The sequence below is a fragment of the Nomascus leucogenys genome, chromosome 5, assembly GCF_006542625.1.
Source record: "Nomascus leucogenys isolate Asia chromosome 5, Asia_NLE_v1, whole genome shotgun sequence".
NCBI classification, from domain to species: Eukaryota; Metazoa; Chordata; class Mammalia; order Primates; family Hylobatidae; genus Nomascus; species Nomascus leucogenys.
Window position 1 is genome coordinate 103277632 of NC_044385.1, and position 18912 is coordinate 103296543.

The following is an 18912-nucleotide window of genomic DNA, read 5'->3' on the forward strand; positions in this document are numbered from 1 at the left end:
TGCATAGTCACCTTTCACAATCTTCAATCTTCAACTCCTTGGCATGATCTCAATGAGTGTTTACACTGCTTCTGAGTTTTAATGAAATAGCTTTATCTTCTTGTTGTCAGTCTACCATTGTTACCTGTTGTCAATCTTACCATTTCTTCAATGTTTTAAAGGGGCCAGAGCCTTGATAATCTCATCAAAGTGACCCCTGAAGTAAACAGAAATAACCAAGGGTGAGGACTATGTCTTACCTCTCTTCCTTCCCCTTCCCCATCCATTCGTGGCACTCAGGAGAGAAGATGTGTTGAAAAACCTTTGGATTGGGATCAGAAAGTCTGAACCCCATTACTTACCAGCTTGGTGTCTTTGAACAAGTCCCTTGAATGCTGAGCTCCAGCCTCCTTAGTTATAAAATGAGGATCATAATGTTTGTTTGGCCGGGTACGGTGGCTCACACCTGTAATCCCAGCACTTTGGGAGGCCAAGGCGGGCGGATTACTTGAGGTCGGGAGTTCAAGTCCAGCCTGGCCAACATAGTGAAACCCTGTCTCTATAAAAAATACAAAAATTATCCAGGCATGGTGGAGTGCACCTATAGTCCCAGCTACTTGGGAGGCAGAGACAGGAGAATCGTTTGAACCCAGGAGGTGGAAGTTACAATGAGCCAAGATCCAGCCACTGCACTCCAGCCTGGGCGACAGAGCCAAACACCATGCCAAAATAATAATAATAATATTTGTTTTTTGTCACTTGATAGTTGTTAGGAATGAATGAAATAATGGATATAAAATCCATTTTTTAAAAAAGGATATTACAAATGGAAATTATTAACAAAACAGTTTAGTTATAGCTATAGCATTAGATGGAATGCTTAGGGGAACCAGGTGAGAGTTTTTAGTAGATTATTATGTCACTGATTAACTGATTTTTTTAATGGAGTCTTGCTCTAATTATATGGTTTTATTTTGGGGGTAAATGAGAAACTATGTCAGTGTACCAGTGATGGGTAAGAATGTCACAAATTTTAGTCTTTTAAATTAAGAGCATAGACTAGTATCAATTTATCTCAAAACTCAGTAGTAAAATTTATCTTGAGTACATATATCCTTTACATCAAAGCAGCCAATTGATTTAATTCCATTTTTATTTATCATGTTTTTTGTTTTTTGTTTGAAGTTCCAAAGACCTTAATAACTTCATCAAAGTGAATCCAGGAACAGAAAAAAGTACTCAAGGGTAAGATTTAATAAGCTCCCTTTTTTGTTTCATAGTAACCAATGCCTAAAAGTATAATTAAAGCATCATTTCAGCTGACTGATGCTGAACCCAATGATCCTTCAAGAAAAGCCGTGTAACCCTGCCTACCTCACATCTGAAATGTTAAAAATTTTGGTTAACCAATTTCTGATACAATGAGACAATTACGCTTTGACTAATCAGGAATAAAGTTGTTTTCCCAGGATGGACAGGACATTTTTATTCATTGATTTATTATTTTTCTTAAGCAGAAGGGATGGATGACACAGTAGAGGGGAAAGAGAACTAGACCGGACCCCATAGTTGTGGGTCTAGGCCTGTCTCTGCTCCTCTTACCTGTGTGTGCTCGAACTAGTCACTTCTCTTTGGGCTTCAGTTTCTCATCCTCAACGTGAGGAAATTGCACGAGGAGCTCTCCCAACACTCCCAAATCTAATTCAGTTACTAAGTTCCAATAGATGTTTGGTGTCATGGTAAGGCACAGGCATTCTGCAGCCAGATTACCTAGCTTTAAATCCCAGCTCTGCTACTACTAGCCATGTGGGAAAATTACTTAAGCTTTCTGTGTCTCAGTTATTCCCTCTATGAAACTGGAATAATAATACTTCCTATGTCATAGGATTGATGTGAGGATTAAATTAGACAAATCATGTAAATCACTAAGAAGAGTGCCTGGCCTGGCACATCAAACATTTTCTAAAAGTTCTTATTCATTATTTCTCTCCAGTTTTAATTAGGTCCCTATATGTATATTCACAGTCAACACTGAAAACCCCCAGCCCTCTGAGATGATCTCTAGTTTTATCATTTTAATAAATATTTTATAATAGAAGTATTTCTCAGTTTTAACAAACACTTGAAACCATTCAGTATAAATCTACCACTGATCTTGTTTTCTGTGTTTTTAAGGGGCCAAAGTCTCGACAGCCTCATTAAAGTGGCTCCTGAAAGAAACAGAACTAACCAAGGGTAAGGTTTATGGAACTCTCCATTTCTCCCCCCCTCCCTTTTTTTTTCCTAATGGACTTAAAAACATGATAAATTGTGTGGTGGCTCAGGCCTGTAACCCCAGCAGTTTGGGAGGCTGAGGCGGGAGGATCACGAGGTCAGGAGATGGAGACCATCCTGGCTAACACGGTGAAACCCTGTCTCTACTAAAAATACAAAAAATTAGCCAGGTGTGGTGGCGGGCACCTGTAGTCTCAGCTACTCGGGAGGCTGAGGCAGGAGTATGGCATGAATCCGGGAGGTGGAGGTTGCAGTGAGCCGAGATGGCGTCACTGTACTCCAGCCTGGGTGACAGAGCAAGACTCTATCAAAACAAACAAACAAACAAACAAAAAAGATAAATTTCATTGTCTCACCATAGAGACAACCAATGATGGGATGCAAATCAACAGATCCTCTGTTGGAAATCTAGTGTTCAAGCACTTGCTGAAGGCTCTCTGACCATGGGAGAGAGAATTCCTTGAAATACAGGAATGATCTCTTACCAGTGTGAGATTTGTGTTCCATGCTGAGGATTTCCTTACAAATTAATGGGGATTTCCCATGAGACAAAACATCACCCCAAACAATTGCCCTGATCTAAGTAGCCTAAAGAAAGGTCTTCATATGATAAAAAATTCTTCCTCCTTCTTCTTCCATCATGTATTCCCTCTCTTCTTATGTCTACCACCCAAACAATTCTTAAAGTTGGGAAGTCATTTAAAAAATTATTCTCAGTTCATTGAAAAAAGAATGACATTTGTCTTTTATATAGAAAGAATCTTCTCTAAGACATATCATGTTAAGTAAATAAACAGGCATAACAAAACCACCAGCTTGTAAATGTATATTGTTATATGAATTTGAAATGAGTTAGATGTAAAAGATACCAAGATATATATCTTCTCTCAGCAGATTTCCTGTCTTATTTTTGCATATTGGAAATACAGTCTATTTTACAGTATGTGGCTGTCAAACAGAGCTTATTTAGACTAGATCAGAGGTCAGCAACTTTTTCTTAAAGGGCTAATAGTAAATAGTTCTGGTTTCAAGGACCAAAATTGTCTCTGTTTTTAACTAGTCATCTCTGCCAGTAGTGTGAAAGCAGCTATAAGTACCTTCTGAACAAATGGGCATGGCCGCATTTCAATAAAACTTTATTTACAAAAGCAAGCTGCAAGTTGGATTTAGCTTGAGGGCCATGGTTTGCTGACCCCGAGACTACATAGTATTTTATTTGAGTGTGTGAAGAGAGTCAAATCTGAATGTAGTTGAGGTGGATTCTGAAATGCAGCCTACCACCCCCCTGATTTGGCATATATTAATACAACTTTATTTTTACTATTGAGGGTCAGACACTAAATCGAGAGACCATATAATTACATTACAGACTAAGATTCAGTGAAAGACATTTGCCTTTTCCCTCTCCCAAGATGACTTGGTTTCTAAAGGTGAAGATGGCCTGATTATTCGTGGCCTTTCCTTTATAATGTTTGAGGCTGTATTTTGGTAGCCACATGCTGCTATGTATTGCATTTGGTTGTGTGTCTATTTCTTTTACTTGGTAGTGAGATTTTTGACTTCAGAGAACCTTTTGCTAGCTGTGTAGTCTTGGACAAATTACTGAACCTCCTTTAAGCCTCAGCTTTTTTATATGTAAAATCAGGATTGTGGCCGGGCGCGGTGGCTCAAGCCTGTAATCCTAGCACTTTGGGAGGCCGAGGTGGGTGGATCACGAGGTCAGGAGTTCGAGACAATCCTGGCCAACATAGTGAAACCCTGTCTGTACTAAAAATACAAAAAAATTAGCAGGGCGTGGTGGCGGGCGCCTGTAGTCCCAGCTACTCGGTAGGCTGAGGCAGGAGAATGGCGTCGTGGACCCGGGAGGTGGAGCTTGCAGTGAGCCGAGATGGTGCCACTGCACTCCAGCCTGGGGGACAGAACCAGACTCTGTCTCAAAAAAAAAAAAAAAAAAAAAAATTCAGGATTGTAAGAGTTAATTTCTTCATGAGTTACTAGAAAAATTAAATATGATCATGCTTATAAAACACTTAGTGTTCAAGTGCTTATTACACGTTATCTATTAGTATTATTATTACTCTTATAATTTTTTCTTCATTGTTAAATCCCTGTAGCACTACTCAGTGTGAAGAAAATAGCAAATAAATTTTCCTGGGAGGTTGAATCTTATGAAATTACTGAATTCAACTATTTTTGACCAATAAAATGGCAATTTTAAACAGTTCAATGTAATAGAATATAATAATATACATGGGGGGCTGCACACATGATAAAATGAACCTATAGATTAGTCCTAAAGATTATTTAAAAGTCTTTCCAATTATTTTCTCTCCAGGATATATAACATACCATCCAATAATAAAGTATATCAAATTAGGCTTCCTATTCAGGTCTTTTGGTGTTAGGGTTGGTATCATTACTGTGATAACAGCAGCATCTCTGTAGAGCTATGAATGCCTATTTGAGTGTTTACAATAAAAACATAAATTATATAAACTGAAGCCTTGCTTGCTCTAATTTAGCTTTGCATGAAGTCTGATTCTGAACTGATTTAATATCTTGATTTAATATCTTGGGGTAGTGTGAATATTACATATTTATATTATATATATTACCTGCATAACTTAGAATCAGAAAATAACTGCTTTTTTCTTTTTTTTCTTTCTTTCTTTCTTTTTTTTTTTTTACAAATAATCTCAGTTTTTGTTTGTTTTGGAAGAACGGGGGCAAGGGACATATGGAAATAATGAATAATTTTATATTTTCTCACGCTCATTGTAACCTCCAGAAAATATTCTAAATGGTCTAATTCTGCCACACAGATAAAGTATGTAAAATAAAGAGTTTAGGAATAATTCTTCTTTGAGGTTGACTTGAAAGAAACAAGAATAAAACTAAATTAAATTATCATATATACAAATGTATGCAAGAAATGAACTGATAGTAGACACCTGTTTTTACATAAGGCTAAAAATTTAAGTATAGATGAAGTTTTAAATTAGCAACAGTCATTTGGTTAATATTAAGGTTGAAAAAATATACAAATTATTGGATTTTAGTTGACTTAGTCAGCTACTGAAACTTAACATTTTTTTAGGAACCAAGACTTGGAAAATCTTATCAAAGTGATCCCTTCAGCAAACAAAAGGTAAACTTATTAAGATTATTGGAGACTTCTTAGCAAGTCTCCAATTTATGCCCCAAAATAAGATTAATTATTTAACTAAAGACATTTTGAAAGGGGACATGAAAAAAAATGAGAACAAGTTGTTGTGTAATAATGCTGGATAGATTTTTCTATCTATTATTGCTTTCATTAATTTCATTATATTATTGTAGAAAATGATAATATTGAGGCTAATTCTGTGTAATTGCTACTTTAGAAATTCCTTTGACACAGTAATAGCATAACTAGATTGTAATCATAAGTTCGTAGTTAATAAATTACAAGTTCACAAAACTGAACAAATCAGTAAATATTGGCTTTCTGTTCTCTCACAAACCCAGGGATTAATATTTAAATGACTTATGAAAAAACTGACAACATAATATTCTTATACTTGATTGGAATATTTTTTGCATGACATTTAATTTACTTCTGTTCTTGAGAAATTAAGATCCATTATACACTGGACAAAAGTTAATAAAAGCATGGCAGAGAAACCCCAAGCTATCACTCATTGAATTATTGTGAAGATAATGTTGGTGAAAAGCATTGTGTGGATGTAAGGGATTGTTGTGAACATGAGACAGAGGGAGAGTGTTGGGGAAAGGAGTGTGGAGTTTGGGGTCCGGTTGCTGTGGTTGGAATTTTGGTTCACCCTCAGCCACTTAGGTATCTGGCCCCAGGGAGTGCCTTAATCCCTCTGAAATGCAATATCTTTGTTTATAAAGGCTGTGGGGGTGGGGGCATTGGTGTTAATATTGATGTCATTGAGTTGTTTTGAGGATTAAAAAAATGGTAACTAATATATATAAATTGGAAACTCAGTAAACTTATGAGTTTTTGCACTAGGATTCTATTGAATGATTTACACCTGTCAAAACAAAAAAGAAATGCCAGTATGAAATTTGCCAATTTCCTCTAATTTTGTATTAGCAGTGAACAAGGTCTTGATGAACATATTAATGTCAGCCCCAAAGCTGTCAGAAACACTGATGGGTAAGAGATGGATATGATTTTTGTTGTGTTTCTCCTTAAGTAAACCCAAAATTAATAGAAATGATTTAGAATTATTCTATGGGCAAACTGAATATAAATCTTAAAATATCATCACAAGTGGAAACCTAGATGTCTCAGTATTTGTTAATTGCAAGAAAGAGAGGCAGCTGGAAACAATGTATGGTGGTTCTTTCTCTTCTCTAAGCCTCCAGTAAAGGAATTGAACAGAGCGATTGGAGAAATGGGCAGGAAGGAGCATAGGTAGTTTAGGAGCTGTTGATGTTTTGTTTTGCGTGGTATTGAAATTAATACTTTTGTCTTTGAAATTGATGATAATTTATTAATGGTAGTTAATTTTTTGAAAAAGAGCTAGACACTTCCATTAGACTAATCATTAGCAGTATCATTCACCTCATTTTATAAGAGTTTTCTGGTAATCAGTGGAAATTTTATGAGGTTCATTATTCTTTAGAGATTTACTGTGCTCAGCAAGGTTATGGACCTAAAGTTTAATAATTCTTGAAGTAATGTCAGTGAGATAATGAAACTCACCTTTTGTCTATGGTTAAATGAAGACTTAATATCATTACACATTACTGTTTTATATATAAATATATCTTAGGAATGGTTTCACAATTTCCCCTTTTAAGTTTTGTTGGTACATATACAAATTGTAAACTTTTAGAGGTGGAGGGAATGAACCTTAGGATATCTTGGCCCAGTAGTTTGAATAATTTTGAAAACCAATGTTGCAGATGAATCTACTCATTTTGCAAAAGAGGAAATTAAGACTCAGAAAGGTTAAGTGATTTGAGCAGGGCCACAGAAAAAATTAGTGGAAGACTGATAGTAGTTCTATGATCTCTTAGGCAGTGAATAATTACTGAGCACCTACTGGGTTCACAGCTTACGACTAGGTATCATTACTTATACATTAGGTATAATTATAGGTTGTGGAAGCCAAAAAGAGAATTCAGTAGACATAGTCAATCTTATTAACAGCAGGCAATTAACATAGATTAAAGCTAATTATGTACCAGGGGCACAGAGATGTTACACCAAGACAATAATAGGTTGTCAGTTTAATATATTACATTTTGGAGCACTCATGTACTGCTTGCTGAATATAGAATATATTGTCCATGAGTTGCATTCTTAAAAAGGAGACATATTGAAGAACTAATTAATAAACACAGAGGCAGTAAAATTCATATTTATGGAGTCCTAGGAGGAGATGTTTGGAGATGGACAGAGCCTTGGAGATTATCCAATCCAATCTCCTCATTTACAGATGAGAATACTGAGACCAGGGTCAAAAATCTCAGTCATCTGTGAGATCTTCTAACTCCCAGCCCAACTCCTAGTCTTTACATCACAGCACACAGACTTTGATCTTAAAATATATAAAAATTAATTAAGCACCTTGGAAAATAGCAGAGGCTGTAAAGATAGGAGTGTTGCTCTTGCTGTGGGATGGCCAGGAGGTGTTTTTTACTGTTCTCACAGGGTCATTTGAAAGAATGCTTCATAGATTACAATGGCACAAATGTGCAAATGATTGCAAAACACTTTACAGCTTTTAAAGTGCATGAAAGTAATAATAACCTAAATATCCTAATGTATCCTTTACTACATTCTTAAAGCTAAATAAATAACAACAGTAACTTGAGAGAAAAAATGTTACGTTTTCCTGGATAAAATTTAGATATGCTTGCTTTACAGGATCTAAGGCCTGAAAAAAATCTACATATTTTTTGTTTTTAAAAATTGCGTGATGCTATCAATCAAGGCAATTCAGGACTGTTCCTGAGATTTTTGTTTTATTAACACATGGTGTTGCCTTTATAGGAGTGGTGGTAGAATATAGCATATATTTGTGTTTTCTAAGCTAGTGTTTCTCAAATGTGGGTTGCAACTCATTAAAGGGTCTTGTAATTAATTTAATAGCAATCAGCATTTTTTCTTAATTAAATAGAATGAACTGAATAGAAAATATGAGAGTTCTTATGTAGTAAGAATATTATTACATAAAATTTATATCTTTGTGTGTGTGTGTGTGTGTGTATGGCTGTCTGTCTGTAAAAGACAGTATTAGGCTGTGATGTAAAATGTATTTCTTACTGGGCTTTATGTAACAGTGGTTAGAATATCACTGTTCTAGATTATTAGCTAAATTAAATTTTTGTGCTCAGTAGGACAGTGAAAATGGAAGTTCTAGTGGATTTTTTTTATGTTACTTACTGTTAATTATGCTGACACATAAATATTATCTGTGGTTACACTAACCAATATTGTGATTAATTTTTTTTAAAGTGTGGCTTTTGAGCATACTGTCCACTCTACAAAGTTTTATTCTTTGTATTTTATAATAATATGCGAAATTAACCTCATTTTAAAGACTGTTGTCTTTCTGACACAGTTTAGTTTTATGACAGATTTTGCCATCAATTTACATAAGGAAATTATGTTGTGGATAGTTTTCATATGTCAATCATTCTTTTAATAGTATTTATAGATATCAATTTATTATGTTCAATTGAAAATATTATCATAGAAGAAATCTCAAAATAGTGAAAATTCAGTTAGAGCCTTTCCATAGACTATGGAGAGGTGAGAACCATGAAGAATAAATCAAACTAAATGAAGCCCTGAACATTCTATGGAAAGGTTGAAGGCTGGGGAAGAAAATGCAGACCTTTTCTCAGACCTTCTGATGATTCATCTCTAAATGACGCTCTTTTGGTCCCTAACCTTGCATCCTTTTTTTTTTTTTTTTGAGAAATCAAGTGTATTTTATTTTTATATAAGGAAAAAGCACTGTTGCAGGGAGAGGTACGTCTAGATTGTTTCCCAGATGGTACTGGAAGCAGGTGTTGTCAGTTCTGCAATCTCTTGCCATGGTAACTGCCATGTATTTCTCTGAATAAGTATTAAAATCAGTTCAGAGGAACACTTTGAAAAATCACTACTTTCCCGCCCTTAAAACAAGGGGTTATGCTGAGGCAGTGAATTACAGCAAACTATATAAGAGGCAACACTGTTCTGTGGCTGAGAAGAGAAACAGGAAGAGTTTCAAATGGGAGTGGACAGTTTTCAGAGTGTGCAACTCATTTTACTATGAACAACTGAGTTTAATTCAGTTTTTCAGCCATCAGAGAGGGAAGAAAAGTCACAATTTTGATGGATTGCTGGAACTCTCTTTGCTAAGCTTTATATTAAGAATAATCCCCATTTTAGAGTTTATCTTTTAAAAAAGTGATGTCCTTAGTTGATGAACCTGATTTTAAAAACAAGGATATTAAAATCAGTTGGTATCTTCATAATGTTAATGCATTCAAGAATGAACGATTGTCAGTTACCAGATGTTTGCTATGGCGACTTAACCAGCATGCCCTTGTAGATAAGCTCTGACAAGAAAATGTATGAAATTAGAGTAAGTTTTCTTCTGATAAAGCATAATTCTTCATCCCCTAAATTGGTTAGAAAACATATTTCATAGTTAGTCAACACTAAAACAATATGTCTCATACTATTATCCTTTCTTTCTATTTCCAATTACCTTAAACCTGTGATTATCTCTAACCCAAGTTGCTTTAATATTTTTTCCACTTAAAGAAAACAAGATCTTGATAAACTCATCAAAGTGAATCCTGAAATTTTCACAAAAAACCAAAGGTAATAAAACTATGTTAATGTGCTTTGGTCAGAAAGAACATTAAGTTTTATTATTACTTCAAGCAGATTTTATAACCTTACTACTTCAAGCAGATTTATAACCTTAATGATATTACCAAAAGAACTTCATAATTAACCTGCTCTCTTTTTATTGTTTGATTTAAAGAAACCAAGATCTTGCTAACCTCATCAAAGTAAATCCTGCAGTAATCAGAAACAATCAGAGGTAATCAAATAGAAGCAGTCAATTCATGCTTTTATTTGTCTGTTGCCCTGGATGAAGTGGATTTATAATGTTGCTTTATTGACCTAGCACAACCCCAAAACCTATTACTAATCTGAACTTTTTTCTCTCTCTCTTTTAAACAGCGAAGACTTGGACAATCTTATTAAAGTGAAACCTTCAGCTCTTAGAAACACTAATAGGTAAATGACCTTGACTATCTTGACATGTTTACAAGTTTCTAGGGTAGGAACTTCTCCCTCCCTCCTTGCCTCCCTGCCTCCCTCCCTTCTTCCTGTACTCCTTTCCTCCCTTCCTCCCTTCCTGCCTTCCTTACTTCCTCCCTTCCATCCTTCCTCACTTCCTCCCTTCCTCACTTCCTCCCTTTTTTCTTTCTTTCCTTCCTTCCTTCCATTTCATTCTATCACCCAGGCTGGGGCACAGTAGCACAATCATAGCTCACTGCAGCCTCAAAATCCTGGGTTCAGGTGGTCCTCCTGCCTCAGCCTCCTGAGTAACTGGGACTACAGGTGTGCACCATCATGCCCAGCAAATTTTTTTAAATTTTTTTTAGAGATGGGGTCTTACTAGTTGCCCAGGGTGGTCTCAAGTTTCTGGGCTCAGGCAGTCCTCCTGCCTTAGCCTTCTAAATTGCTGGGATTACAGGCATGAACCACTCCTTCCTATCCTTTTTTTCTTTTCTTCTTTTCTCCTTTCTTCCTTCCTGCCTTTCTTTTGAAGACTTTTAGTTTGGTGTATTAAATGAGGATACATTTACGACCCATCCCATGTGACTCCTGTCAACAAGGAAACATACTGCACTCTTCTGGAATCAATTGCACTATTTTGAGATTATTTCTGGGCTTCTTATTTGCACTAAAACAACTTAGTGTTTGTTGTCTACAGAAAATAGACTGAAATGAAAGAAATGAATACAATTAAATAAGGAAAAAAGATATTTTGAAGAAGTTGAACCAAGCTAATGGTTTATGTGGATGTCTGTAAAACATTAGAATGCATGTCTGTAGAATACTGGAAAGAATATTCATGATCTTCAAAATCCTAGATCCACAGCTAGTGTGGGCCCACAAAATATTACCAATTTTAACCATAAACTTCCATTTTACACTCTTAAGATATCTTATAATTTGCTATTTGGTATCTTTCACATAAACTGCTTTATTAATGGATAATAAAGTAATAGATAATGCAAAAGAGTGCACTGTATCAGAAGTCCAAATTGCTCTGCTGACCTGAAATTGTGTCATACTAAATACATTGCTGGAAATAGTAGTCCAGTATTCTGAAAGGACAAAAAGAAATTAACATATGACAAAATACTTTGAACCCATTAGGAGACAGAGGAAAGTGTAATCCATGATTGGCCTAACTCTTAACATCTCCTAGCTTGTTTTCTATCTGAGTATCATATTTTGTTCTTGCTGTTTTGTTACTTCTTGAGCACCCAGGATATGACTGGCAATTCCTGTACATTTAATCTTCACAACAATCCCATGAGAAATCTATTCATGCACCCTATTTTGTAGAAGAAGAAACTATAGCTCAAAGGTACTAAATAATCTTTTCAAGAAAGAAAGTACACCCTGGACTTAAACTCAGGGACTTCTGATGTCATTACCTAGAGGAAAAACAAAGGATCTGTGGTTAATTCAGTTGAGACTCTCTTCTTCTTTCCATTCTTCATATTCCCTATGCTCCTCTTCTGCTCATACACAGTTAAAGGACTATGATCAGATATATTTATTCTGGAGGATTATTGTTAAAATGACAGTGAGGAAAGAAGACACTTGCTGCATGTGGATTTTCTAATAGCTGAAATAGCAGTGGACCCTGCTGCTGAGAATCGTACGGAAATATCTTTGTTAAGTAGAGCCCTTTCTTTTATAGTGGCATTTGTTGGGTGGATTTTTCTTTTTATCAGTACCAGTTTTAGGAAGTTTCCAATCATGTTGAAAGTGGTTAGGTTTAATAACCACATTATGTAATAACTGACAGTGAAAAATGTAGTCTCTCACTTTCTCTCCCGCATCCCCTCCCCCCACCTCTTTCCTCCCTCAGTCCCTCTGACAACTGTGCTTTGTTGACAATGGTAACTTTCTCAGAAGAGTTTTTTGCCTTTTGTTTTATTAGAAGAGGCCAATTTGGTAGAAAGTTAGTTTATATTCCAGCAACTCCTAATCAAATATCCATAGAAAGAGGACATTTTCGGTATACAGATATGATTACTATAAAAAAATTTAAAAATATGGGCTATCATGTTGTTTTAAGATGGTGGCTTGATTCACAAATCTAAACTAACCTATGTCTAATTATTCTTTAGTAGTATGCCAGATTTGATGAGAATCAGCTAGGATGTTCAACAATTATCACAAAGCAGACAAACAGGAAAGACTGAACCATCTATTTGAAAAAAGTGACTTCATTCAATTGGTTCAGCCACCCATATCTATAATCTATTCATTCTGCCCTGTTGATTTTAATGCAGCTATAAAGGAGAGTATTTTAAAAGTGCCTCCCAGTAGGAAGAACAGTCACAAGGCACTGTTATATCAATTCAGTGCGACACAAGCACTGATTATTTAATAGTATAATAGCAGTGAATCAGAGTTCTTTCATCTGACTTTGCTGACATTTCCAGCAGCTGTATATTTAATTCACAGTTAGGGGCTGCATAAACTACAGCCATTGATCAGAATGTAAGCAGGCATCCTTGAGCTTCTTCTAGGAACAAATACAGATGTGCACAAAATTTTCATTTATTCAGTAAGAATTTGCATGACTTTTAGCAGTAACAGTTTCACATTTTCATCAGCCAGTGTCAAAGAGAGATGTATTCAGTTATCTGTAGCCTATAAACTGTGTTAGACTGATTATTAAAATGCTAAATTTCCGCTCCTGAATGAATATCGAAAAGCATCTAGTGACATCAAGGCCTTTACAGTTAGAAAAGGCATCCTTCATCTCAAGTAGAAAAAAATACTCTTAACTGTTTGTGGCATTATACTTCAATCTTCTTAAGGATTTCCTATTTGTTAAGACATCCCCAAGTTTTTAGTATTCCAAAAAGAGAAGAGTTCCTTCCTAACTACCTATTGCATATTTTTCATATTTCTGTTAATATAAACTTGGGGACAACCTTGACTCTTTCTAGTGTTTTATTCCCCATAATCTATCAATTAATCACTTTGGATGCATCACTTAATAATCTCAGGGAGTGGTCGAAGACAGTTCATCATACCCGCTAGTACTGTAGTCCAGATTATTGTTCAGCCTCCTAACTTGCCCCTCTGCTGCCAATCTCCCCTTCTGCCCTTCAATCCATTCGCCACCCTGTAGAGTGATTTTCCTAAGACACAAATCTGATCATGTCATTCTGATTAAACTCCTTCTGTGGCTCCCCATTGCCATTGCATAATGGCCATGCTCCTCCTTAACCTGGTCTCTAAGGCCACCATGATCTGGCATCTATGGGTTTTCCCACTCCTATTATCATTCTCCACCCAAAAGCAAACCCCACCCACACACCCTCTAACTTGCATACTCCTTACTGCTCCTTCATTGCTATTGCTTGGCTAACTTCTACTTATCCTTTAGGTATCAGCTTAGGTGTCTCTCACTCAGGCTCTGGGAAGCCCCCCGACCCACCACGTCTGCATCAGATGCTTCTACTAGATGTTCTCGAGCTGTCTTTTCTGTCCCATGACATTGGTCTCTTCGAGGGACTTACTATTTAATCATCCCTTTTTGACTATAAGCTCTTTAAGGGTAACTACTGGGTCTGCCTTGTTTATTTCTTTACCCATAGTGCATAATGCAATGCCTGGCACGTGTTAGGTATTTAGCAAATATTCTGTGAATTAAAGGATAAATTTCAAACTCATCAATGCCTTATGATAGTCCACTTAGAGAAAGTCTAGCTTTCCAGCTGTGACATTCTGAGCCCCTATGAGTGAAACCAGATGAAAAGAATCAGATTTCTTATGACTGCTCTCCTTGCTTGGGCCAATGACTATCTTTTGCTCATGACATAATCTCAATAAACTATAGTGAATTGGAGCCACTGAAATTCTTGGTTGCATCTTATATTTAAAATACCAAAATTGCCTAACTGCTCTATGGACCCGTTAATTTCTTTAATACTAAATCTTTAAGACTCCCTCACTTAAAAGAATTATAAAAATATGTAAAACTATAAAGAGTTGGGCCCATTTTGCTATGTCAATAAGTTGAGGAATTATACCAGTCCTTTCACTGTATTCTCTATTCCTTTCAGAAAGACAGATATTCCTTTTGAACTAACGCCTGATGCCTAAGATTTAGTTCCTGGTATAAAAGGAATACTGTAGTAAATTTTTTATATGAAGACTCTTAATTTTGTAAATATGTTTGATACTCTACAAAAACAATTTAAATGAACTGTATGGTGAGAAATATATTACTGCCTATTAATAAATACCTCCCACACCCACATGAGAAAGGAAGAACAGTTAGGAGTGAGCTAATAACTTTCTCATATTCAGAGCTTCTCCTAGGAAAAGTTATATAGTAAGAGACATAATTCCTGGGTCCCCAGAATCTCTATTTTTTTTCCTTCACCTGCTTTGTAAGACAGTGTTATAGTTTTTGATGTGGTAGTAGAAAATAAAAGACATTATTATAACATGGATAAATTCTTATACTCAAAAATTGTCCTGTGGCTTTACCTCATAGATAACTCATATTTCTCCCCAAATATTCTGCAATCTACATTTTAAAAACATTATTAGGCCAGGTACCTGTAATCCCAGTACTTTGGGAGGCTGATGTGAGAGGATGGCTTAGGTCAGGAGTTTGAGACCAGCCTGGATAGCATGGTGAGACCCTGTCTCTACAAAAATTAAAAAATTTAGCTGGGTGTGATGGCATGCACCTGTAGTCCCAGTTACTTGGGAAGCTAAGACGGGAAGATTGCTTGAACCCAGGAGTTCGAGGCTGCAATGAGCTATGACAGCACCATTACACTGGAGCCTGGGAGACAGAGCTAGATCTCAGTCTCTAAAAAACAAACAAAAAACATTATTAGTTGCAATAGTCAGTAACAATTTGCTCTTCAATAATTTTCTGTAACTACAGAAAGTTGGTGATTTTCTTAGAATTAATTCCACCTGCCCATAAATGTATAAAATTGTAAGGTCTGCCTGCCTTCTACACCACTGCCATGAAAGGGGTTCGGAATCAAGCCTCTGCTTAACCCTGCAGCATTTGGCTGCATTTCTATAAAAATCTATTTTTCACGGTTGACTCACAGTTCTTCATCTTATACCACAGTGTAAAAGTCATTATGCAATTGATGTGGTCTTAATTAAAGAACAAAAATTTATTTTTGAGATACGTCCCATCAATACCTAATTTATTGAGAGTTTTTAGCATGAAGGTTGTTGAATTTTGTCAAAGGCCTTTTCTGCATCTATTGAGATAATCATGAGGTTTTTGTCTTTGGTTCTGTTTATATGCTGGATTACATTTATTGATTCGTGTATGTTGAACCAGCCTTGCATCCCGGGGATGAAGCCCACTTGATCATGGTGGATAAGCTTTTTGATATGCTGCTGGGTTCAGTTTGCCAGTATTTTATTGAGGATTTTTGCATCAATGTTCATCAAGGATATTGGTCTGAAATTCTCTTTTTTGGTTGTGTCTCTGCCGGTCTTTGGTATCAGGATGATGCTGGCCTCATAAAATGTGTTAGGGAGGATTCCCTCTTTTTCTATCGATTGGAATAGTTTCAGAAGGAATGGTACCAGTTCCTCCTTGTACCTCTGGTAGAATTCGGCTGTGAATCCCTCAGGTCCTGGACTCTTTTTGGTTGGTAAGCTATTGATTATTGCCACAATTTCAGAGCCTGTTATTGGTCTATTCAGAGATTCAACTTCTTCCTGGTTTAGTCTTGGGAGGGTGTATTTGTCGAGGAATTTATCCATTTCTTCTAGATTTTCTAGTTTATTTGCGTAGAGGTGTTTGTAGTATTCTCTGATGGTAGATTGTATTTCTGTGGGATCAGTGGTGATATCCCCTTTATCATTTTTTATTGCATCTATTTGATTCTTCTCTCTTTTCTTCTTTATTAGTCTTGCTAGCAGTCTATCCATTTTGTTGGTCTTTTCAAAAAACCAGCTCCTGGATTCATTGATTTTTTGAAGGTTTTTTTTTGTGTCTCTATCTCTTTCAGTTCTGCTCTGATCTTAGTTATTTTTTGCTTTCTGCTAGCTTTTGAATGTGTTTGCTCTTGCTTCTCTAGTTCTTTCAATTGTGATGTTAGGGTGTCGATTTTAGATCTTTCCTGCTTTCTCTTGTGGGCATTTAGTGCACACCAACATGGCACATGGATATAAATGTAACAAACCTGCACATTGTGCACATGTACCCTAAAACTTAAAGTATAATAATAATAATTTAAAAAAGTAAAAGAAAATTTATTTTTATCTCCTTTAACTTGGAAAGCTTATGAGCAGTCTGTGCTTCTTTTACTGGATCTTCAAATGTAGCTGATGGCATCAATCAGAGTGAATAGCCAAAGTAAATACACATTTTGTACTTTTCTTCATCTGGAACTTTCTATTTTGCATTAAATATTAGTATAGATTATTCAGATTAAAGTCTTGGCTGCTCTGAGTGCGGTGATGTTTACTACTAACTATTCACACCAGTTATAGATTTCTTTTTTCCTTTTCTACTTCCACTGCTTCACTTGACTAGGCTTAAATAAATAAATAAATAAATATTACTCTACCAAACCTGATATGTGGTACTGTTTAATAAAATAAGAAAAATGTTATGAAACAAATAATAATATAATTTATTTGGTGATTTGCAACTGTACCACTTAGGAAATGTGTTTCTTTGAAGGCACGCATAGGTTGCAATTTTGAGTTATCTATCTGTAGTTGTTGGATTTTTAAGATTCTGGCTTCTTCTCCTTTCTCAGATCCAAACCCATTCTTTCTCCCCCTCATGAAAACTAAGGTACAAAAGAGGTTGAGTGACAGGTGGGCAGTATCTACAGCAGCTAGGATGATGCAGTATCTATAGCAGCCAGGAGTTGAAAGCCAGGAGGAGTTGAAGATGTCCACCATAAGGCTGAGAAAATACATGTAATCACATTGTGAGGGTAGAAGCAGACCTGTATTTATTTGTTAGGGCTACATAACAAACTACCACAGACTGGGTGGCTTAAAGACAAATATTTGTTGTTTCACAGTTCTGGAGGGCAGAAGTCCAAGATCAAGCTGTCAATAGGGTTGGTTCCTTCCACAGAGTTGGTTTCTTCTGAGGCCAAAAGAGAAGTATCTGTGTCAGGCCTCTGTCCTTGGCTTGTAGAAAACTTGTCTTCACTTTTTTTTTTTTTTTTTTTTTTTGAGATGCAGTCTCGCCCTGTTGCCCAGGCTGGAGTGCAATGGTGGGATCTTGACTGACTGCAACCTCCTCCTCCCCAGTTGACACAATTCTCCTGCCTCAGCCTTCTGAATAGCTGGGATTACAGGCACCTGCCACCAGCTCAGCTAATTTTTGTGTTTTTAGTAGAGACGGGGTTTCACCATGTTGGTCAGGCTGGTCTGGAACTCCTGGCCTCGTGATCCACCCACCTCAGCCTCTCAAAGTGCTGGGATTACAGACGTGAACCACTGCGCCCAGCCAGAAAACTGTCTTCACTTTATGTCCTCACTTTGTCTTCCCTCTGTGTGTGTCTGAGTCCAAATTTCCTCCTACAGAGACACTATTTGTAACTTGATTACCTCTGAGGACGCTTATCTCTAAATAAGTTCACGTTCTGAGCTATTGGGGGTTAGGACTTCAACATACGAATTTGGAGGAGTACATAATTCAACCCAGAACAAGCTCCAAAGATAATTAAACAAAACCAGGACTGGGAGCTGTTCAAAAAGGAAAGAAATACAATATATGCATTCAGGGGTGAAGTAAGGCAGGTCCTGGGTGATGGACAGAGATGGAGGTGAAATGTCCATAACTGGCTCTACTGGTCTTTTCCACATGGATATGGTGGACACTATGTCCCTAGATATAGACAGACCAGACAATCTTAAAGGTTCATGGTCTAGGCGAATACTTTCCCCCTGGGGTTCCTTTAATATCTTTTCTCAGAGCTGGGTAAGGTTGTAAGAGGTTTCCCCAAAAAAGAAAAGATAATTTAAATTAATTCCACAAATATTTATGGAGCAGCTACTATGTGCAAGGCCATGTTAGGCCATAGTAATATGACCCTACTCTCAAGTTGTAATGAAAGCCACCAGTTTCCCTATAAAACTAGCACTCGGTTCCTCCAGTGTTAGCACTAGAAGGGGAATCACTTTGAGATACAAAGTTCTAATTGCTCAAGATTCACACCTCCTGATGATCTTCCACTATTTACCACTGCCCACCATCCCAGTTTGACATTCCTAGGAAATTGGATCATGGAATACCATGATACTCCCTTTAATTTTATTCCACTATCCCCAAATATTTAGTAAAGTATTGCTTAAAACATTAAGGGGAAGATCTCTTAATGGCCAAGGTTGTTAAAATAGTTTAGTGGCCCCTT

General features: G+C 36.5%; 1 protein-coding gene across 3 annotated transcripts in view; it reads left to right on the forward strand.

The window, feature by feature from the left end:
* Positions 1–18912, forward strand: part of SCEL (sciellin) — a 110413-nt gene that overhangs the window by 72017 nt on the left and 19484 nt on the right. For all 3 annotated transcript variants that reach the window (XM_003257355.2, XM_003257353.3, XM_003257354.3), the window contains 8 exons: positions 162–221; positions 1165–1224; positions 2155–2214; positions 5351–5401; positions 6353–6415; positions 10031–10090; positions 10257–10316; positions 10460–10516. In XM_003257355.2, the coding sequence (XP_003257403.1) occupies positions 162–221; positions 1165–1224; positions 2155–2214; positions 5351–5401; positions 6353–6415; positions 10031–10090; positions 10257–10316; positions 10460–10516 (471 nt within the window). The remainder of the gene's footprint in view (positions 1–161; positions 222–1164; positions 1225–2154; positions 2215–5350; positions 5402–6352; positions 6416–10030; positions 10091–10256; positions 10317–10459; positions 10517–18912) is intronic.